Here is a 24,945-nt window from a genome sequence, read left to right as displayed (position 1 = left end):
GAAGAGTGGCCGTTCTACCGACCACTGTGCTGAGTTGGGGGAAGAAGCTGGTGTTACTAGGAGTGGGAGATGAAAATGAATAAATGGAGTGGGGTTGCTACAAGAGACATCTGATGGGATTTCAGAGGAGACTGAGAAACTAGATCCCCTAGAATTCGACCCAATGCATTTATTCATATCTTTGAATTTGCTCCCATTCCCTCCCCTTCCTACCCCAAGGCTGCAGACAAGGACATTAATCACAACACCCAGTTCTCAAAGCTTAGGTTGAGGGAGGACTAACTTGCACCAGAAAGGAAAAGAAGTGGCCATGTACAGAACAAGACCAAAGTCTGGACAGAGCTGCCCATACAAGGCATAAGCAAAAGAAATTTTAAAGAAGAAATAACATACATATAGCCAAAAGAAAAGAAACGATCCCAACATAATAAGACAAAGTAACCACACAGCTATGGGGGAGAAAAATGATGCATATTCACTAGACAATGAAAAAGAATATTGCAAAGCCCGAAAAACAAATTGGAAACCAGAAAAAAAAAAAACATTAAGTATCTAATAAAGTTAGAAAGTTAGAAACAGATAAAAATTAAAATCAATGGCATGATAGAAAGCCTTAAGATAATCATAATCAATGCATAAGAAAAAAAATCGAAATTATAACAACAAAAGAGAAGATGATAGATATATTCAAAGAAAATGATCAGAAATATAATCAGGATTTTTTTTTTTTTTTAAAGCAAGGATAGCTGGAGCTCATGTGGACACTGACTACAGGGATGCCAATTACATGCTGCCACCTGGGGACTACAAAGCTTGATGGAATGAAACAGTAACTCAGGTCAGTCAGGGGTTCCTCTAGATGTCTCTAGAATTGTTGAGAATGCAGGAGCAGAGCTGCAATCGTCCAGGGCCACTGAGTGGTTGTGCTGCTCTGGGAGTGGGGGAGAGTGAGGCAGGGGTGGGAGGGAGGCCAAGCTTGTCTGGGCCAAGCTAATTGTGGTCTCCACACAAGTCTGACTCTCCAGCTTTCCTGACTTTTTGAAATGCTCAGTTCTCTTGTAATAATTCATTTTTGCCTTAATTAACCAGACTTGTTTCTGTTGTTTGCTACCGAGAAACCACTCATGAATTGAGAGAGGACGGAAATGATGTTCTGCATTTGTTGACATGGGTTATTTACAGGGAGTGGGATTCATTGTCGTTTTTCTATATTACACACATTTTAAGTTAGCATACATAATTTTTGAAAATCAAAAGCCTCATGAAAGAGTTAAATACGCAAGGAAAATATGTAAATTGTATTTAAATTTATAAATAAATTATAATAAAACCAGGGATCCACAAACTACAGCCTACAGGTCAAATTTGGCTAGCTTCCTGTTCTTGTAAATAAAGTTTTATTAGAACACAGACACATATTCTAGGTATTGTCATGCTATGACTGCACAACCGAGTAGTCACGGCAGAGGCCATATTGCCTGCAAGGTATAAAACATTTACTCTCTGGCCCTTTAAAGAAAAGTTTCACCTCTGCATTGAACAATGAAAGTGATTACCTCTTTAAAAATGTGCTGCCTTCCGGTACAAAGAGAGGCATTGCCAATTTCTAGATTGATTTTCTTGAGTAAACTCTTTTTAAAGAATGAACACTGTATTGAGTAAACTCTTTTTAAAGAAAGAACACTGTATTGACAGAGCCCTATCTTATGCCACTGCACTATTCTGTCATCAAGGCTGTGAATAGCTTTCATTATACAGCAGTTATACATGCAAATTACTGAAAAGGGAAGAAGCAGGAAGAAAATCTGTTATAGACAGTCCCTAATTCCACATGCCCAGGAAGTTTGTAGTTGGAAATCCAAGTGCATGGCTTTGACTGCAGGGATAGCTGCTGTTCTGAAGGCTTAACAAGAGTAACTGAAGAATAATTAAGTCTCTGGATGAAAGAAGGATGGATTTGCTCTTTCAACTGCTTCTGAAGGACTTCTTTTAAACTTTGAAACTTACGTGCCTTCCAGAGGTAATTTGCGGAAAAAAACACAAAACATCCTCTTTCCTACAGATCTCGGTGAAAACAATTAAAAGGCTAAATGAGGCTGACATATTTGCTGAAAGAAGCAAATGTAGTGTTAATATTGCCTTGGAATTTATTTTAAGGAAATAATCAGATAAGTGTCCCAAATATTCCCTTATCCTAAATATAAGAAAGTGAGTTACAAAATGGTGTAATTGTGCCTTTGCAAAAATTTGGCTTAAGAACCAAGAACAGGTGGCTAGAGTCAGAGGCAAGAGAACTATAATGTGGTACCACGAGTCCCCAAATAAGCGTTCAATATGTAAAGGATTATAAGATATAAATTTGTTTGTAAAGCAAAGAGAGTTTGATATATAAATGTTGCCCTCTTGAGCAACAACTTAATCAATTTTGCTCTCTAATTTAAAGTTGAACTGTTTTTCTCTTTTAAATCCCTCGATGGTGGCTTTCCAGCCTGGATAATTATGGAAATGTAAAGAACCAGTTTGAATCCCTTCAAAGGCATTTTATTCACCTTAACTGTTTTCTTATTAACCTAGTGTGCTTAAGTTCTAAAATAAATGAGTGAAAACAGGTAACGTCTCTGTCATGAGAAGTAGTTAATCACTTACTTAATGTAGCCTAAGAATGCAGTTTACAGACATCAGTATTAATTCGTATTTTTAAAAGGAAGAATAAAGTTAAAGCTAACTTTATGTTAAGAAAAATACTGAAAAATTGGGAGAGCTTATTAACAACGTTATAGTTACATATTTTAAGTCTTGACCTTTTAATCTCTGCTCATTCTGCAGGCTTCCATCATCAGTATACAAATGAAAATTATTATCTGCTTTTTAAACATGTTCATAAGTCATAGGTGCCAATAAGAATAGTCAGTTCTTTGCGTTGATGATCAGAAAGAAACTGGCTAAAAAAGCAGACCTGGGGATCTCCAATCCATAATCAAATATCTAGATTGATTGTGTCACTTGCACTTGTATTGATTTCAATTGGAGTAGCTCACCCAAGGGAATAATAAAAATGTGGAATAAAACTGATTTATGAGAACAAAATAAATCCTTTTGTGAGTGGTAATGAATTGGTACTATTTAACCCTTTCAATCACAGAGTGAAAAAACTATTTATTTTTTAAGAATGCTGAGCTAGCCAAAAGAAGTCATATCAGAAATGCCAATACTGCCAAGTGCCATTACACTAAGTTGTAATGTCAAGAAAGAAATGGTGCTCTAAACTTGATGGAAGGCGTCATTTGACATACGACATACTTTTAGCTTTCCTGGGCCAACTTCTATGTGTCATCACAAATGATGGACCCGGAGATCCAAAGTATTATGGAATCACTCAATAAATGTTTATTGTACTTATTTACATGATTTATAAGACAGCTGAGAAGAACAAAATATGGTAGCTCAGTAGCTACATTTAATTTTTTCCCTTAATGTAGATGCTCTTTATTTTACTCGAAATTTTGTATGTAACAGTTAAATCAAGGGTTGTCTTGAGGATAACAGGAATATCCTGGAGAGACAGCTTTCAGTGTGATTGAGGCACATACAAATATTAGCCTTAAAAAATATTAAAGGACCTAAAAAAATGAGATGATTTGTGCATAGACCCAGAGCAACTGTTTGATTACCTATTCAGCCAACCAGCCAACCCGTTGATTTAATGAGAAAAAACATCACTTACCTCACGTTCTCTGAAATCCAGTAGACAATACATTCCCAGTAGCTTGGCACTGGCTTAACTTTTCACTTTTCACAGAAGATGCTGACACCTTTTACACATGTTCTGAGCCTGAGCTGTCATATGCAATAGCCACTATCCATATGTGGCTATTGAGCACCAGAAACATGGCTAGAGTGGTTACAGAACTGAATTTCTTTCTTTTCTTTTTTTTTTTTTAAGACTTTATTTATTTATTTGACACAGAGAGACACAGCGTGATAGGGAACACATGTAGGGGGAGTGGGAGAAGGAGAAGAAGGCCTCCTGCCGAGCAGGGAGCCCGATGCAGGGCTCGATCCCAGGACCCTGGGATCATGACCTGAGCTGAAGGCAGACGCTTAACTGACTGAGCCACCCAGGTGCCCCAAGGAACCGAATTTCTAATTTTATTTAATTTTAGTTAAGTTAAATTAAAAACTGACAAGTGATTTATAGTTACTAGAAAATTTTTAAATTATGTTGGTATGGGAATCTACTTTTTTAATTGAAAATGTTATGAAAACTAAATATAGATCAACTATTTCTGATCAAGATTATCATTTGAATTGCAGTATCCTTTAAGTGTAAAATATACACATAAACTTAGTATGAGAAAAAGAACATGCAATCTCATTATTAACTTTAAGATTTTGATTACCTGTTGAAATGATAATATTTTGGGTATATTTGTTCAAATAAGATAGACTACTAAGTTAATTTCAGCTGTTCCTTTTTACTTTTTAAACGTGTATTAAAAATTCAAAATTACATGCATAGCGCACTTTGTATGCCTATTGGACAGCCCTGCTGTGATATGCGAAAGGGAAAACAAGAATGCACACTTAATATGCAGGTTCATTTTCAACTTAAATCGATGGAAGGAAACTTTCTTCCAAGATCTGCCTAAATATAATATTCACACAAAATGAAGGTGAAACTCTTATTCATAGAATGCACAGATTCTGTTAAATACGTTGCATTTAATTCATAGTCCTGAGAAAGCTAATTTCAGAACTATGTGGAAGGGATTGCTGTAAGAAGGAGTGAGTTGATTTGTTATCAGTTCTGTCAATGTGGCTTGTACTGTCATGGTGTTTAATGAAAGTATATAAAGGTACCTTTATTTATCCTCTCTGGCATAAAAAGGCTTTTAAAAAAATTAATACATTTTACTATTTACAATGAAGCATAATTTAATTCAGTTTGATGGTACCATAATTATTATAGCATAATAATTTTTCTAATATGATAACTTTTGCATGCCTGCCATACCAAGTAAATCATTAGACAGGAAACAGAGAGTATAAATCAAAAAAGATATTAAGAAACTCTATTATGATAAAGGAATAAATTTTTAGGGAAAAGGGAAAGTGAATCACTTTAAGTTTAAGGGATTCAAGTAAAAGCAAGAAGATAATAAACAGTAATTGCAATCGGTTAGGCTTTTGAAAGAAGTCAAGGCCCAAGATGTTTAACTCCCCATGCTTAATGAAGTCCAGTCTTTTGTTCCCAAGTTCACTTGAGATTTGGAGTTTTAGGGTTTATTGCCTCCTAAAATCTTCCAATAGTTTTGCTGTAAGATGACACGTGCTACAAACTCCCTCCTCTTTTTTTTCCTTTCGCTGTCATTCATTCCTTCTTTGTCTGATTATAAAAGAAATATATGTTTATTGTAAATTTTAAGACTACATCAGACACTACGAAGAGAAAAACTAAAATTACCCAAAATTTTAAGATAGTCATTGTCACCTTGTTAATATTTTGGTGTATTTTAGTATGTATCCTTTCATATTTTTATACACACATATATATATAATTACATTTTACACTTCCAAAATTTTATAGTATTGTTTTGTAGCTGCAATCCTGCATATTTACCAACAAATGCACATCTGCATAATCTTTAAAATGAATTCACCACAATGTGGTTAATCCACATAGCTGGACATTTAGGAACACCCCTTTCAAGTTTCGTTATGCAAATAAACTTTTCCAGGAATGTGACTTTACAGATATTTTTGTGTGCCTAATTATTTCTTTTTTTAAAAAAGATTTTATTTATTTATTCATGAGAGACAGAGAGAGAGAGAGTGAGAGAAGCAGAGGGAGAAGCAGGTTCCCCGCTGAGCAGGGAGCCCGATGTGGAACTCGATCCCAGGACCCTGGAATCATGACCCGAGCCGAAGGCAGATGCTTAACCATCTGAGCCACCCAGGCACCCTGTGCCTAATTATTTCTATTAAACAATTCCAAGAAGGGGAATTGCTGATTTTCTCAATTGGTACAATGGATACAAATATGTTAAACCTTTTATATTTACTTTGTAAGCTTATTTTAATTTTCTCAAGTGAATTTCTGGAAACAGAAAATTAGTCAAAGTTTGGTTGTGGTTTACCTGCAATAATCATACTGTATGGATTATATTTGTGATTGGAACTTAAATTAAAGCCCTTTTTGTTCACAGTAAAAGCATCCATCTTGTCTGTCAGTATGTTATATACATCTAAATTCCCATAACTGAGTGCGCTGGACTCACAGAATGTAAAGACCTCTGTCTCTTCTGTCTTAATAGAGCTGGAAAAATGAACTCAGAGATTTATAAATGTTTAAAGAAAGTATTGGTAAAAATGGCATATTTTAAAACACAGATGTGATACCAGTAATGATTCTTTTAATATTACACTAAAAATAAACAAGCACAATCACGAAAAAGTAAATTAAAAAAAAAAAGCAGAATACCTGGACATAACCCTAAGAAGAAATATAGGGTCTTTATGAAAAAAATGACAGAATTTTATTGTGAGATATAAAAGACCTAAATAAATGGAATCATAACACATTTCTGGATGAGAAATATTAGAAGATGAGAAATATTAGAAGATGTAATGAATTAACTTATAAGAAGATAAGTCCATTAAAAATCTCAGTGGCATTTTTTTCAACTCAATTTAGTGTTCAGTTGGAAAAATATACATGTAAGAACTAAGACCTTTTAACAAAAATGAGTAGTAAGCTGCAGGGAGAAGAGGGGAACTATAAGATACAAAGGTATTTTCTAAATATTTAAAATGTTGAAAGCACAAAGATTAAATTGTCATAGTGATGATTCAAAGAGAAATGGAGATATGAAAGAAGAAATAAATAGCCTAGAAATTAGCACCATCATACATATGAATTTAAATCTCTGATAAATGTAACAAAGTTAAACAATGTAATGTTTTAATGCTGGATAGAGAAAAAAATATTTTTATAAAAATAAGCAGATTTCATTATCAAAAATATAAAACACTATTTCCTGTTTCATTAATTTCATTTATTTATTTTAGAGGGAGAGAGCATGTGAGAGCACAAGCAGGGGAGGGAGAGAATATCAAGCAGACTCTTCACTGAGTGCAGAGCCCTATGTAGGACTTGATCCCACAACCCTGAGATCATGACCTGAGCTGAAATCAAGAGACGGATGCCCAGCTGAGCCACCTAGGCATCCCTAAAACACATAAACACACCAAAAAGACAAACTGAATTTTTGACATTCTAATGACTAATAATTACTATTCATAATATTTAAGCTTCCATACAAATAAAAAACGAATTTAAAAGCCTCCAAAATCTCCTGAGTAAAGTGTGTGAACAAGAAAGACAAACAAACAATAATAAACATATGGAATATGTTTGAGCTCAATAGAAACAAAAGAAATGCAAATTAAAGCAACCTATCATTTTTACCTATCAAATTACTATAATTACAGAAAGATAAACATATGTGTATACTGCTAGGGGACATGAAATTGATATGATTTTTTTAAGACCTTATTTATTTATTTGAGAGAGGGGGTGCAGCAGAGGCAGAGGGAGAAGCAGGCTTCCTGTGGAGCAGGGAGCTGGATGCGGGGCTGGATTCCAGAACTCCGAGATCATGACCTGAGCTGAAGACAGATGCTTAACTGACTGAGCCACCCAGGCACCCCGATACGATTTTTCTTGAAAGCATTTTTCTAATGTCTATCAAGAGTCTTAAAAAATATTACCAATCTTTAATTTAACAATTCTTTTTTAGCAATATATATTAAGGATATATGTAGAACTATATGTTAATAATAAACATTCTAATAGTAAAAATAATAAACTTAAACATGCAATAACAATGAAACGGCTAATACATTTTGGTATAGCCATACCAGTGATATTATGTACTTACTGGGAATGCTTTTTATGGGTGCTTTTTATGTGATATGAGAAATACTCATGATACAATGTTAAATGAGTAAAGTAGGATACAAAATGTCTGTGGCAAGATCTCAAATATATTATGTATATGCATACAGGTATATATACACGTATGTATGTATATCCCCATAGGAAAAAAGACTGGATGCCAACCAAATGAAAATATAATTAATTTATAATTAGTACTATTTTGACAAAAATATTTCTGAAGAGAACAAAATATTCCAATCTAAGCCTATAGCTACTAAGCTTAAGTAATATCCATCTGTATAACAACTCAAAAAATATTGATAATCCTTTGTAATTATATTGCATTTCTATGTCAAAATGCTTAAAATATCCTGCAGGGTGCCTCATGAAGTAGCTCCTGCTTAGCTCTTACCAGTCTGATGACATTCTGTTCCTCAACCACTCTGTCCCAGTCACACTGGCCTTACTTCATTTTCTCAAATTCTCCAAAATTTTACCTTCTTTACATCCTTCACAAATACCATTTTCTCTGGAATCCTCTTTCCTATATTCTTCCCCTGAATTAGTGCTTAGATGTTACCTTAAATATCATCTGCTGAAAAGGTCTTTCCTGATCCTCCAATTTATACCAAGTTCCCTCTTATGCAATCTTAGTGACATATCCTTTCACTTTAATGCTTTTTCAAGTTTGCAATTTTATATTTTTATGTGATTATTTGTGAGTTTCTCCCATTATAAACCACAACCCCTTTCTGTGCAGGACCTTGTCTCCTTAGTTCACACTATAACCTAGTACCTATCATAATTTCTGTCTTGCTCCACAAAAACTAGATACGTGTTTGTGGCATGAACAAATTAATGAATAAATGAACAAATATGCAAATTTAATTCTAGTATTTTAGATATGTGCTCCTCGGGTATAAAAGTCCTTTTGATATCTCCCCAAAGGAGTATGACCACAAAAAAACGAGTAAGATTTACATGCAAACGTATTTACAAACAAAGAAAGCATATTCTCAGAAAACTATATAAACTCATTGTGCTTTCTTAAATAGTCTGCTAACATCCTTAGATTCTGTTTTTTGGATTGAGTGAAGTAACTCATTGATCTAATAACTTCACACAAAAAGTTGGGAAATATTAGTTCTCACTGGGCTGTTCTTAGTATACAGCATGATGATTTCAGAGTCATCTAAGAATACTTTCTAAGGAGCCAAACATAAGGTTTGTGATCCTTGTAACACTCTAACCCACCATCATCGAAGGGGTCCACCCTGTGACCCACCCCACAGAAGTAGCCCAGCTGTAGGATTCTGTCTCAGAGGCTGGTCCAAGAGGGCTAGATTTTTTTCTATTTCTCTATATGGTCCACTCTTCCTTTTCCTTCTAATATTAATTGATAGCTGACACTTATCTATCAAAAGCCTCTTTATCCAATATCCACATAATTAGGTATAATGGTTTTATTTTCAGTTTAGAAATATCTGAAACCAAGTATAATAATGTGATTTATTCAACAAACACTAAACACTTGCCATGACAAAAAGCATACAAAACCCACACCTGACAGGTATATTAGTGGTATACAATATCGCTTCAAAATATTATATATCTGCCCCACGGCTGGTGTCTTCTGGCAAACCTCACTGTGTGTACTAGAAACCCCAAAATCAGCCATGGTGTGAGTTCGAAAATGGTTTGAGCGTTTGTACATGCTTTAAAGACTCCCATTTGATTTAAAAAACAAAACCCATTCAAAAGTCTTCCACAGACCAAAGTAAAATACTTTGGGGGGTGATCTGCTGATGAACAGTCTCCTTTTATGAAGCAGGAGAATGGAGAGACTCCCACACAGAGATGCTCCAGCAAGGTTTAAAACAAGAGCTTCAGCAGCGAGAACTGAGACCTGGTGTTCTCTCGTTCTCTCCTGCCTCTGTGGACTCCACTCCCCGCCGCTGTGCAGCCCAGGACTGGGATTTGCCTTTCATCATTATGTCGCCGCTTCAACAGACGCAACAGCGTAGAGTTTGCACTTGTTCATTATGTCAAGAAAATAGCCAATTAGATATGAGACACAAATTCAATAAGCTGCTGTGTGAGTGTTGAGAGCAGATGAGTTCTTAAGTAATTTTGATAAATTAATGCTTAACTCCATTCTTGTGGAAGAATATCTCCTAATTACATATTTCTATAGCTTTATTGGCCATGACATGATATACAATCAGAGGTGTCAATATATTCAGTGAGTATGTATTCTATAGCCAAACATTTGAAATGACATACATCTTATTATTGCCCATTCATATTTTCACCAACAATGCAGCAATGATTTTTTTAACTACAAGTAAAATGTTTTTTTTGTTTGTTTGTTTTTATTTCCCATGCATTTCTACTTGTATTTACACCCCTAGATATGTGCTGGAACTTTATGCAAAAGTCTATTAAGAGGAATTTCTTTTTTTGCAGAAGAGAAATTTGCTTCCCAAAGAAACAGGGAGAAAGTAATTTTTTTGGTTTTCCCTGTGTTCTTACTGGTCTTCATATTAATCCCGGCTTCGAGCACCAGCTTTTTCCCTAGCTGTCGTTCCTAACATATCTGGTGTTAATTTTAAAACATTAAAAATGGTCAGGGAGAGAGGTCCAGAGTTATTATCAATAGCTAGAGAACTCCCTAACATGACACTCATTTAATTTCTTCCGGGTCTCTCAAAGAAATTGTATGATCAATAATCACCTAATGTGAAAAAACCCATAGTATAATGCCTTTTACAGGTCTGTGCTGGATGAGTATTTATGTAGGAAATACTAGTACCTGCTACTTTAGACTTTCACTGAGTTTCAATTTTCATGTATTGGGTATTTATTTAATAAAATGGGGTAGAGCCGTACTTTCCCTGGCCTGTCCTTCTGGAAACATGGGGAAGCAGGTAAGTGGTCCTGCAAAAAAGTGGACCAACCACTGGCCACGTTCGTCTGCTTATTCAGCAACCAGGGAGACATTATGTTCCCTTTGTTCCGCCACTGTTCTCTCCCTCCCACAAAATACACTTTATAAGATCTCAGGCGAGCTCACTCCTGCTGCCTGACCCTCTAACTCATTACGGGGAAATGAATTCAAATTGCCTGAAAAGAAGCTGCCTCTTTTATCTTCCCACTGACTGACAAGCAACTACAAAGTTCTCCAACGGGATTCCAAGTTACAAGCTGTACTGCATCATTGCAACCATTCCCCCACTGGCGGGTTTTCCCAGAGGGCAGCGTGTCAGGGATACTGCATTGCTTGCAAGCACAGCTCGGAGAGTGCACATTTCCCTCCACACTAAAAACCTAGCATCAGGGACTATAAAACAAAGCTGTCCCTTCCCTAACAGCATTAGCCTTCCCACAGACTCCTTGGAAGTCTAAGGGGTTCCCACATATAATTATTTTCTTTACCTTCTCAAGAAAACAAATGCTTCTCTTTTTTTCCCCCTTGTAATTTTTATAAAACAGTTTATTCTGGGAAGAAAGGAACTCAGAGAATCAGATTGTGTGCAAAAGTCTCTGAATTGCTCTAGGTAACCTTGAAGAATGGACTGCGTTTTTGTGGTTTTTTGAATTTTTTTTTTTTTTTTTTTAGAGATTAATAATGTTTGAATGTACTGACAATCTAAAGCATTATTTCTGGTGACCAGCAACTCCTGGAGAAGGTAAGCCTTTTCTGGGTGCTGGTATTTTAACGTGGTTAAAAATATGCATTCACCTGGTTTAAACCCAACAGTACTTTGTTCACTCGAGAAGTTTTGGTTCTTCTTTACTTGCTTTTCTTTCTAGCTGGGAATATATGCTAAGGAGCAAACTACTTGATACTGATAGTGGAACGAGATACTGATCCCAATTATAAAAGGAAGAAAAGTTTATGCTTGGAGAACCATGAAGGGGGGTGGGCAATCATATTTATATCTGTCTAGTTTTTCCATGTAGAAAAATCCTATTCTGTCTTTAAATTACCCCCATCCCTCACTTCCAGGTGTTACCAGGGAGGGAAAACTTCAGGCCCCCGCTCTCTGTCGTCTAACTTCAACAACCCAGTATCTTCTACCCCTCAGTCCTTCCCTAACACGGTCTTTATGGTCTCAATCATAGAGAGTCCCATTTGCTTCTCTGACCAAGCCTGTTTAGTTTCCTTATTTGTTCTGCAATATCCTCAGTACTTTTGTTTGTGTGATGACCACTGGCAACTACTGGAAAAAGAAACCCAGGCGAAACATGACAAGGAGAATTTAACATTACACACAACACCAAAAGAGTTCTGGGTAATCACTGAAATTTACATCAAGACCCTTTATCCTCCTATAAGCTTCTACCTTAGCGTTTCTGACTCACCCTCAGATCTTTCCCCTCCTGGCAGACCCAGCTGTGATTACTCCAAAGGACTCTGCTTTGGAATCCTCTGCTTTTATTAGTTCTTTATGTTAAAGACATTTATTGCAAGAATAATATTTATGTATTGTAGAGAATTTAAAACTTAAGGAAAAAGGAAAAAGGAAAAATGAAGTTTAAACCACCAGAGATAACACCGGTGTGGGTGTGGGTGTGTATATTATTTCTAAATTTCCATTTCCCTTTTTAAAGTCTTCAAAACTAATTATGTTGTTTTTTCTTCAGGGCCATTTGTTCTTTCAAGCAAAAAAAAAGCACCTGGTAATGCTAATTTCATTATTTGCTCTCCATTTTTTCTTCTTTCTTCCTCCCTCCCTCCCTCCCTCCCTTCCTTCCTTCCTTCCTTCCTTCCTTCCTTCCTTCCTTCCTTCCTTCCTTCCTTTTCCATCCCTTCCCTATCCTTTTCTTCCATTCTTTCTTTTTAAGATTCCTTCCTGGTTGAAAGTAACTACACTGGGAAAAAAAAAATCTCCTAAAACCTATTCCTTGCACGTTTCTATATTGAGGAAGAAAAAATTTCAGGAATCAATAGAATGACGCGATTTTTAACAGTATGCATTTATCATATCACTTTATTTATTTATTATTACTAAAATGATATTTCCCTTTGCTAATGCTGAAGGGTCATTTTCATTACTCTCCGCCCCCCTCCCCGAGTAATCCACGTTCTCTCTTTCTCAAATACTTTCATTCCATGCCACAACACAAAAGTAGAGGATTAGGTGAAGGAGGCACTTAGAGACAAAAACTAAGCCGCCATTCAGGTTTTCAGGGCAGGTGAGGGTTAACAGTGCACAGAGGACTCAGCAATTAGCACACCCTAGTGCTTTGCCTTAGAAACTAAGACAAAAAACAATCTCTCAGGTTATCAAGCAAGGAAGATCACTTCCCAAGTCATTCAAAAGGGAGGATAATGAAGAATTAAACTATTCACAGAGGACTCTGCAATAACTGCTTAAGAAAAAGAGCCGGACATGGTATTGTCTATTAAGAATAGGAAAAGTGTAACGAATCTAAAGAATCTAGTTTAGTAGTAAAGAGGCTGGCGTTTGGGGAGGTATTCTATAGGCCCTCAGGTTTTCTTTTTCTCTTAATAACACTGTTTTCTCTTTTCCTTCTGGACCATTAGATAGTTTTACAATATTTATAGTTGAAAATCTTTTTGAAACTTCATAAAATAATTATATAAACATAAATTCTCAACGCACGTTATTTTTACCTACCAGATCAAAAAATTTATAATTTTATAAACAATGTCATCTAAGCTACATTTCTACTACTGTGCTGTCAGTCATTTTTGTTTTTCTTCCTAAATTTACACACTTCCTTTATTTTAAAAGAATCCCACACTCAATATGTTTCATAAGGAACTTTATAACCTGTTACTTATGAATGAAATTTTTAGTTAATGTATATATGTGAAGAGAAAAAAAGTCCTGAAGATGTTGTAAACTGATGCGTGGGCGTTTCCTCTTCACCTGTGCAAGGTAAATGAGGCGCTCTTGAGAGCCATTGAGCAAAGTACTTATTTGAGGTCAGTAAATGGCACTTCTAGACCCTAGAATAATCTAAATTGCATCATATGTTACTCATAATTGAATGGATGTTTCAAATCAGTTAGAATCCCACAGAACCAAGTGCTAATCCTCACTTTTATGGTCGACATTAAGAAAAGGCAGAAAATATGTTCTAATATATCCCTGTGTGGGTTGGGCAATCTGTTAATTTTTGCCATTCACATTTGTTTGTGCTGGTTCCGTCATTCTCTCACTAACTCCTCAAACTCAAGTTGTTCTAATCCATCATGGAAGCAAAGGGTAAGGCCCAGTGTTTCCAAAATTTTCCCCCAGTTAGCTCTATTCCACTTGTTACACCAACACCTGGTTTTTCTCTTGCCTCATGTGCTTCAGAATGATTTGGCTAATTTGCCTGTCTTCTTTATTTGTTTGCAAATTCTATGGGGTCAGAGATCCTTTATGTCTAAACTTTGGTGCCATTTTACACATTTCATATCTGATTTATTAAAAACTAGTTGACAGCCTATTTGATCAGGTTACCATTTTCCACCCAGTAAAATGTCTGTGCTTTAGGGAAAATGACAACAAATCCTAGTAACAAAAAGGCACAGATGCTTGTTGCAAGTTAGATGAAAGATCACCTAATAGATATAAATATTTGAAAGTTTGGCTTTCTGAAAACAGGTATCTCAGAGTAAACTCCAGGTATCATTTTGAAAAACAGCTCTTTTAAATTAAGTAATTATTCATATATGTATATATAAACATATATTGTAATTTATAAAATATAAGTTATATATAATTATAAAATATTAGTAAACAGATTTAACAAATATGTACAAGATCTATATGAAGAAAACTTTTAAGCTTCAGTGAGAGACACAGAAGACAAATAGAAAGTATAAACATATTATTGATTAGAAAAGACCAACATCATAGAAATATTGATTCTACCTAAGTTAACCTATAAATTCAATCTTGTCTTTATAAAAATAGCATCAGGACTTCTGGAGGGAAGTAGCAACAATATTGCTTGAAAGAAAATAAATAAGGAAAATAGGTAGAAAAGTTCTTTAAAATAAAAATAATGAGGGAGACTAGGCCTACCAGACATTAAATACATTCTAGAATGTTAATAAATAAAATACTACAATAATGTAAATAAAGGTACAGATCTGTGCAGATATATTTATAGATAAATATGGAAATTTAGGACTTTTAAAAGATGGCAACTCAAACCAGTGGAGAATTTGGATTATTTAATAAATGGTTTTGAGACAGTGGGATACTTTGGGGGGGAAATGTTTTGATCTGTACATTACATATTATATCTGTATAAATTCCAAGTAGATTGACTATAAATGTATATAAAAAGAAAGCATTAACGTTGGAAAAAACAATGCAAAAGGGACAAACTGCTGCTCACAAAACAGATTTTGTTGATACATAAAGAGCTCCTAAAGCTCAACAAAAAGTGGGCAAATGATACAAATGGTGAATTCATCAAAAAAGAAATATGAAAGGTTTTTAAACATGCAGATGAGTTCAGACTAACTACCAATAAGAGAAATGCATACTGAAGATACCATTAGATACCAGTTTTAATATAATCCAGCTGGCAACACGCTCAGACGATGTGGCTGTAGGGATACAGGTGCTCAATTCATTTCCCACAAGAGCAGAAATTGTATGGCCTCTACGGAGTTTAAGTTGATGATATCTTACAAAGTTACAAACGCACATTTCCCTTGACCTGACAGATCATTTCAAGGAATTTATCATTCTAATATACCTGCACACGTGTGAAATGGCATACCTATATCTTTATTCATTAAGGCATTCTTTGAAATTGCAAAAGATTGGAAACCACTGAAATGCCCATATCTAGGGAACTGGTTAAACCAATGAGGATATGGGGCGCCTGGGTGGCTCAGTCGTTAAGCATCTGCCTTCGGCTCAGGTCATGATCCCTGGGTCCTGGGATCCAGCCCCGCATCAGGCTCCAGCCCCACATCAGGCTCCCAGGAGCACCTGGGAAGCCTGCTTCTCCCTCTCCCACTTCCCCTGCTTGTGTTCTCTCTGTCAAATAAATAAATAAAATCTTTAAAAATAAATAAATAAACCAGTGAGGATATAATCTCTACAATTGATACCATGTATGAAGAATGAGGACGTTCTTTAGGTACTGATGTGACAAGGTCTCTGAAATGATTACATGGAAAAAATAGTACATTGTAAAATAGTGTCTACAATTTGGTATCATTTGTATATTGTATGTATGGGAGGAAGACTACATATATGTTTTCAAGTGAGGATATATTTGTATATACATAAAATATTTCAAGAAGGATATAGGAAACACAACTCATTGGTTTCCTTTAAGATACAGAATAGTTTGGGCTCTTTTAACTGCTTATTGTTTTTCTATGTTTTAAATATTAACTCATGAGAATGTAATTCCTGGTCAGAAGTAAATACTTTTTAAGTAATCACACATTGATATGTGCTGCCTATTTTGTTGTTTCAAAATCCAATGTTGACTTTGTGAAGTTTGTAGTTTGGGATCTAAGTGAACACGTACAATAGAATCCTGTGTGAGTATCTTACAGAGACAGCCCAATATCCTGCCCTACAAATTAGTAAACTGGCTACATGCATGTTTATTTTGAAGCTAGGCTTGCTTCCTACCAGCTGAGTTTTCCTATCTTATTCATTCTAACCACCACCTTTTTAGCAACCATCACAGAAAAAGATGAAATACAGTTGTTCATTATGTCAAGGAAATAACCAATTAGCCATTAGACAATTCAATAAGCTTTGTATAAATCTAGTGAACAGATGATATCTTAAGTAAGTTTGATGAATTATTGTTTAATTCGTTTCTTGTAGAGCCATGTGGACCAACCCCTCCCCCCTTCCTCAGTGTAAATGTCACCTAGCTGCTGATGGGGCGTCAGGACAAGACAATATTTGAAATCCTTTACTTAACACTGGACATCACAGTTCGAATGATGGGAACCAATGAAATGAATTTCCTGGGGTCTCTCCCAAGATGATCCTTTTGCTTCCAACGTCACCCCCTTCTAACCCTGGAGTTGAACGCATACCGCCAAACTCCTTAAGTCAAATCTTGTAATTGCTTCCAATTTGTCTGTTTTGCTTTTGGCAATTAACAAACTGAAATGTTATCATGAAGGAGTTCATCTCATTTATAAGACCAGGTTTTCCCTCCACTAAAATATGCAGGCACTCTGTTCTTTATTACCAGCAGGAGATAAATGGCTGGTTTTCGTTGCTGAAGAATATATAATGGTTAAAAAGTCACTTTTTTCCTCCAGCTCTACATAAATCACAGAACTAGTCAATATTTAATAATGCTTGCCTTGGTCTGGAGTCCCTTGATCACCCCTGTCATGTGTAATAGCTCCCTCTTCGATATCTTTGACATAAAAGCCCAGCTTTACTGCAATACTAACATGTAGAGGGTCATTACGGATCGACATTTACCTTAATCTGTGACTGCCAACCATGAACCGATAAATTCCAGCAGATTCCACTGGGAGAAATCAGTAAACTTCTCAGTGGAAAGAACTGAAGGAAAATTCTGCCGAGAACAGAATACATTTTCTACAAGGGCTGCTCTGCAAATGGGTTCTGACTTTTGAAAGTTCTCTTGCTGCGCAGCTTTGCAACATTTAATACCATTTTGATGGTTTGAGAGACGGGATGACAACCGAAGATGACATGACTTAGGAGGCAAGCAGAAATTTTCTCTGCAAAAACAATGCAAGATTAAACACAAGGGGGAATATGGCTCTTGCATTATTCACCCAGCTGCCTTGGCGAAAATAGCTGGGCTGTCATGGGTCCAGCCTAAATGTTGCTTCTTTTTTTCAAATCGATCATCACTCCTTCACCTCATAATCTTACAAGTGCTTCACAGCAGAATACATCAAAGCCCTGATTGCATAAAAGAGGGACACACCAATCTTTCAGGGAATAAGCTCAAACTCTGACTTTCACTCAACTCGCTGTGCATTTGCTTGCCAACACACTACAAAAATAAGAAGTCATCAAATTCAGAAAAGTCTGTTCCCATCTCTCCTTACCTGTTTTACACTTTGAGGGTGTTATTACGTCCTGCGAATAGTTAACAACTCGTTCAGAAATAAACGTCTTAAAGCCTGGGGAACATCACTTTGTTAAGAGTGTAGGTGATTATATCCACATTATTGCATATTGGTCACTAATTTAAAAAGAAACGCTGAAAATATCTCCTTTAAAAAATAGTGTGGCCACTTGTGAAACTTATAAAAGTAAACCCTTAATAAAATAAAAAAATTAAGTTTCCAGTAAGATATATAGCTACATTTTTCTATGATAAGGGGTTACTTAAACATCATAGCTAACCACACCTAACCTTTAATAACTATTAATAATCAGGTGGGCTTTGGTAGTACTTTCAAGGAACCCACTGCAGTCCAATTTATGTCCAATTAATATACTGGAACACACACACCAGCATAGTTTAGAAATGGTAAAACAATCACAAAAATCATTTACTTAAGACAGACGACAGAATTAAAGCTCAACTCTGTGCGTAAATAATATGTTAGGTTTCCACCACTTATTAAGCAAGGGGAAAGAATATAGAATATACAGTACACTGGTCTTTCTCAGACTTAAGCATGCATCAGAACCACCCAAAGGGTTTGTGAAAACAGAGTGCTGGGCCCCACCTCCCGGGTTTCTGAATCGGGGAGAATTGACAACGTCCCATCCTACAGTGTATGAGATGAAACTGTCGTCGCTGCTCTGGGGACCACACAATGAGAACTGCGGCTCTAAACTCATCAATAAAGGCTATTTTTAGGGAAAATAAAGACATCAAAATCTGTCGCTCAAAGAAAGATTTCAAAAGGAAATAAACGGTTTTGTGACGTTACAAAAGTTTAAAAATCATAAACGAGTTACCTTGATCGGCATAGAAAATCCCAGTGAAAAGGACTGAGTATGTCAAGCGTCCATTAGGGTGAAAAGGTGCGTCCCACCTCACGTGGGCTTCCCGGGATCCCTCTGTTTTGACAAACACGTTTACTGTTCCTTCAGGAGGAGCTTCTAGAGTTCGATTTTCCACCTATGAGTGTAAAAAGATTTATTTTTTGTTTGCAAATAAGCACATGCTTCACTTTGAGCATATTTCTTCAAAGAATCTCTTTTGCTGTGAAGTAAACTATTTTGACAGTAGCATCTTGTATGAATACCTCATTTTGTCAGCAGGATCAAAGCATAGCTCGTGTGTTCTTCCTCCTGCTGTTCAAGCTTAGAATTTGAGCTCCTGACCGAGGCGGTTGTTTGTGAATGTTTTCAGAGTATGTGGATCAGCTCACACTGTGATGGCGCCTATGGCTGTGCATGTCCACAGACTCTTTCTAGAACTGCTTAAAAACAATTTTTATGTGATTGCAGAAGAGAGGGAAAGGCACAAGTTCTGTTTTCATAAGTTCCTGGCTGGAGTGGTCGGCTTTTGGGCTTTGTCAAAGGCTCTTGGTCGGCCTGCCTGCCGGTGGGCACGCGCACTCACTCACTCACGCACACACAGGCTTCGCCGCACTGTGTTGCTACCAGGTACATAAAGACGGTATCCTGCCAGACAGACATCAAGAAATAAATGTACCTGAGTGACTCCATCCCTAAGGTATAATCACAAAAACGTTGAAAATTTCATTAATAGAGTATTAATGAACCTATGCAGAAAAGAGCGGAAGATGAACTAGTTAAAGAGAAGGACTTGGAAGGAAAATGTAAGCCCTAACTGCACAGGGGCCAGGAAGATTTTAGTGGCTAAATATATAAAATGACTAGGTGACCAGAGGATGGTAAGAGTGGCAAGAAAGTAGAATGGGGTTCAGGATATTTAGCATCTTCTAATAACTGGCTTAAATTTGTTAACTAATCACCACAAACTCATAAGCACCCTCGTAAATGTTCGACCTTTTAAGGTGTATTGAATATGTTGATAATTTTGACCTTATTCTTAAAGCACAGGCTCATGCCTTACCAGAAGGTGATCAAACATGAAATCCTTAGGCAGGCAAATATTCTCAATTATGAAACCTTCATTTGTTAGGGCGAATATACTTTCCCAATTATGAAAATAAATGTGAAAAAGACAGAGTGTTAATTTTTAATAAGTATGAGGTCACGACATGTTTTATTTTCATCTGAGAAAGGCTATGGGGTTCTTTAGATCTATAACTCCTACTCATTTTTTAGTCTAATAACTATGTACCAAAAAATGATAAAGAAACTTGACTAGAAAAAATATCAATTCATCATTTTAATATTTCATAACAATGCAATTGGTTTCATTATGTCTATGTATATAATTCAAACTATTGCATGGAAAATGATTTTAAAGCGTACCAAATAAAATGAGATTCAAAAAGTTGAAGAATTAAGGGCAATTCCAGATAATTATATTAATATCCTCAAATATCTGGTTAATTCAAAGTGATATATTTTAAAAATTTCCTTCAATATGTGGATAAATACCTCGGTTTTTACTCTACATGAAATCTGGCAACTGTATTATTTTGCTTCAACTCAGTCTTTAAAAAAAAAATTACCTCTTTGTTTATCTTGCCTTAAGAAGAATATTAGGGAATAGGCATTCTGGAAGGCTGCCTTTTACCTAGAAACCTCTCCTGACACAGAAAAAAAATTTTTGAGAATAAATGTGCCATGAAAATATAAACATTTTAATAAAATTTTTATCCTTAATAAGACTCTTATCATGGGGTGCCTGGGTGGCTCAGTTGGTTAAGCGACTGCCTTCGGCTCAGGTCATGATCCTGGAGTCCCGGGATCGAGTCCCGCATCGGGCTCCCTGCTCAGCGGGGAGTCTGCTTCTCCCTCTGACCCTCTCCCCTCTCATGCTCTCTCTCTATCTCATTCTCTCTCTCAAATAAATAAATAAAAGCTTTTAAAAAAATAAAAAAATAAAAAATAAATCTCTTATCATGTACCAGAAATCCTTTCGTAAATATTTCACTGAAAATTTTACATCAATCCTGTTTAAAGTGGGCATTATTTTCCTTTTTTTTTTTTTAAAGATTTTATTTATTTATATGAGAGAGAGAGCATGAGTGGGGGGAGGGTCAGAGGGAGAAGCAGACTCCCCATTGAGCAGGGAGCCCGATATGGGACTCGATCCCAGGACTCCAGGATCATGACCTGAGCCCAAGGCAGTCGTTTAACCAACTGAGCCACACAGGCGCCCCCATTATTTTCCTTTTGTTAAGAGTTGAAAAATCTGAGGCTTAGTAGAGTAAGTATGTTTGCCAGTGAGGCACAAAGAATAATAGCAGGCTTAGAGTAAATTTCCCATTTAGGATTTTCTTGACAGTTGCATATGGTCATGGAGATTTAGATGTCTTAAATAACAAATTTGTTTCTTTGTAAAAAAACAAATGTGAAAAGGTGAGTATGTGTATATGTGTGTTTAGGTGTGATTATGTGTATAAACATGCCATCACTAAGAAACCAAAGCAGCTTTTTAACCATATCCCATGGCAGTGACATATAGTTTCACATTTCATCCTTAAGAGGGTCCTTGGAGAATTGAATCCAATGAATGTTCCAAGGCCAGACACAGTCATAAAATTCCCAATCTTAGACTCTACCAGTACTATCTAACATTAGCTAAGTGGAAAAAAACAAACAAAAGCAAAGTGATTATCCTATGGATAAATTCAATGCTTCTTATTATAGCAAGACAAAATGTGAAGGGTTTCTCTCTAGTATAATTCAACAATATAATTGAAAGCAAGGATAGCTTTTAAAAAGTTATTCTCTGTTGCATTTTCTGTTAATTTTTCATTATTTCCAACACTTATAAAACTTCAATTACTGGATTAAATTTGACAATGCATATTAGCATCTTAAAATTAGGATCAAAGGCATTATAAATTGTTTTCAACTTTGAAGTTTCTTTAAAAGCCAAATACGTTGTGTAATTGGATGAGAACTAAACAAACTACGAAAAAATCTTTTTTTCAGATGGGTACAGAGTAATTCTTTCCAAATCACAAGTAACAGGTAATAAACTTGGTCAGGCTAAAAACAAAACATACTGAGACTACATTAAAATGGCAAAAATGTGGAATATATGTATGCATTTTTATTTTTAAAATATTCTATTTCTATCAAATTTGTCCTTTTTACTGTTTTGTCCCCCTTTATTATTTAAGCTTGCCAATTTTGGGGGTGAACCATACCACATTCAGGAACAGAGCATATTTACCACAAAAAGACATAGAATAGTATTTCCCTGCATGCATGTAAAAGAATGATACCAAGTATCATTGTATGTAAGAGATGTAAAATAAACAGGTTTCTCTTTCCAAAAACCAAGAATTATCATCCAAAAATGTTGTTAGGTGAACAAAAAAAATCGACTCACAAAAAATTTATTTTTCAATTTCTGCCAGCAAAAGATTTAAAAACAGAAATCATGAATTTTTTGCTTCAGTGAAACTCTTGTTGTAACATTGGCTTTAGATGAAAAATACCCTTAAGTGATGTGTGTGTCTGAATCTGGACTATCCTTCATGATTGTGATAGATATCCGGGGAGATTTAGAATATTCAGATATGTAATCTCTTAAGGGCACAATATGTGCTCTTAATTGGCACAAAAATATTTTAGAAACCAATTGAAGACCGTAGGTTTTAGCTTCTTGGCAGCATGTAGTTGACTTGTTCTAAATAAAGACATTGTTGTTCAATCCCAGTGATTAGAGATGGATCATTGACTTGGGAAAAGCGTTTGCATACTGAGCACAGGATAAAGAAAAGTAGCAAGGGGAGAAAATAACCGTGCTTTACGTCAGGACCGAGTCTAGAATGTACGAGGCCATGGCAGAGCAGGTTTTACAATCCAATTCTGTTTTCTCCCTTCCCGTCAGGGCACCGTGGCATTTGATTTCTTAAGGTTAACATCGCCTACTATCTTATCTGCACAGGACGCAGATCAATAACTGTGTCCCCCTTGTTTAAAGTTGCCAGAACATCAAGAGACGGTGTGGGAGCCAATTTAGTAGCCAGAACCACAATGTGCAGTTTTTATTTTTGAAAAAGCCTAGGTTTCAAGCTCATGTGAAGTGTTCTCGGGTTTCTTTCTCTCTTCTTTTGAATGGAGAAGAAAAGCTGGGCTGTTGCCATTCCTGCTTTAGAGTAAGTAACCATCAGTGGGTCTGAGCTATAAAATACTTAATGGCAGTAAAGACTACGGATCAGCCCCACCAATAGACGATGTTAGCAGCTTGGAAAGCAACCAACCTCTGAAACGAAATGGAAGGTGTGATCAAAAATAAGGAAGCAAAAATGAAACTGTAGAGCTGTTTTCCAAGGTAATATTTATATGATACACTCTTCAATGAAGACAGAGTGCATTAAAATGATAGAGCATTAGCAAACATTGCCAAAAATATCTAAGAGTAATGAACATTTCCCTTAAAAGAAGTGAAATCTAATGAAGAATGCAGAAAAATAAAATCTGATGTTTTGAAACTAAAGAATGCCATGCTGGTCTATGACAATTATGCGCTATTGAGTTTTAAAAATTATATGAAAAATAAAAAGCATGATTTGTCAATCTTTTAACAGCTAATGAAATACAGATATACCTATGGATTTCTGAAATGTGGCTATCAAAAGCTAATATTTGTTCAATTTTAAATACTGTTCTTGTGAAACTGTATCACACTGATGATATAAATCTATTTTGTGCTGTTAGATGAGGCAAGCTTAACCTTCTAATTGACTGACCTTCTTGCTGGGCGGCTGTGTTGCCATACGGTGGCAATCATGGACTTTCAACTGTTTTCACTTTTTAATCACAAACTTATTTGTTGAGCCCATTATTAGAAAGAAAAACATCCACTTTAAATAAATATGTAACTAAACGAAACAAAATCGAATGTACTTCTGCTCAACCGGCCAAATTCCCTTGAAGAATTTCAGTGAAATATAAATTCTGTCCTTCACTAGATCTATGTGTAATCTTGAAATTTATGTTGAACATAAACTCTTACTAAGTCTTAAATAAAATTTTATAAAAAGAAAATCTCCCATCCTGCTTGAAAGCCTAGCTGTGCAGAGAGTGAGTCACCACCATTTACTTCTTCCTTGATATTTACTGTCATCTGACATCGAATACATTCCCAGAATGTAAATGCACATACTCACCAGTGGGCCCAGAGCACAACCTTTGGCCGTGCATGCTTGGACTCTGAAGGAATGTAAGCTCCAAGGAGCAAATCCATAAGCATGACAGCTGAGTTCTGAGGAATTGTGAATTAATACACCATCCAGATATAGTCCATAGCTTGTGATAACACCTAGGAAGATAATAGTGGACCTTTAGCATGACAACCAGACAACAGCAAAGAATGTCTTAAGAAAGCAAGCACTTCTTGATGTGATTTCTAATTTCATGGAATTACTGAATCACAGTATTTGGTATTTTCCCTGGTCTAAACCCTGTCTCTTTCCAAAGGATAAAACAGGCATTAAACTCTTTTAAATATCAAACTGTTAAGCTAATTAGTATAGAGGCAGAAATAGAACCCAAGAGTCCCAGTATGGGACTCTTCCTATAGCATCATGTTAACTGCTATCATTTGTGTTCCAGATCAAACATGAATAAATTAAGTACATTTATAATTTGTATTGCATTCTAAAATGATATCCTTAATAGATGTGCTCTAGAAGTCAAATGACCTTATTTGTTAGTGCATTATACATTACTCAGGATGTGTCAGGCACTGTTCTAAGCACCTGTTGTGTGTGAACTCCTTTTTAACCCTCTCCTAGCAGCACCACCAGAATAGAGGCAGTATTATTATCATCCTTTTATAGATGAGGAAATTCAGGCAAGACAGGTAGGTAACTTGCTCAAAATCACATAGCTGGCCAGTGCTGGAGTCAGGATTTGAACCTAGGAGGTCCGGGTCCAGAACCCATGTTCTCAACCGCAATATTATATAACCTAACCATAAACACC

General features: G+C 35.9%; 1 protein-coding gene across 1 annotated transcript in view; it reads right to left on the bottom strand.

Annotated features, from left to right (window-relative positions):
* USH2A (usherin) overlaps positions 1–24,945 on the bottom strand; it is a 707,317-nt gene that overhangs the window by 295,951 nt on the left and 386,421 nt on the right. Inside the window, exons 26-27 of the mRNA XM_025892244.1 lie at positions 24,129–24,280; positions 18,853–19,015 (exon numbers count right to left, since the gene is read on the bottom strand). Coding sequence (XP_025748029.1) covers positions 18,853–19,015; positions 24,129–24,280 — 315 coding nt within the window. The remainder of the gene's footprint in view (positions 1–18,852; positions 19,016–24,128; positions 24,281–24,945) is intronic.

The sequence above is a fragment of the Callorhinus ursinus genome, unplaced genomic scaffold (genome assembly GCF_003265705.2).
Source record: "Callorhinus ursinus isolate GAN/ISIS: 27379988/994484 unplaced genomic scaffold, GSC_fseal_2.0 scaffold54, whole genome shotgun sequence".
Lineage (NCBI taxonomy): Eukaryota > Metazoa > Chordata > Mammalia > Carnivora > Otariidae > Callorhinus > Callorhinus ursinus.
The sequence above is the reverse complement of the archived record's forward strand: the minus strand, read 5'-3'. Positions and strand labels throughout refer to the sequence as shown.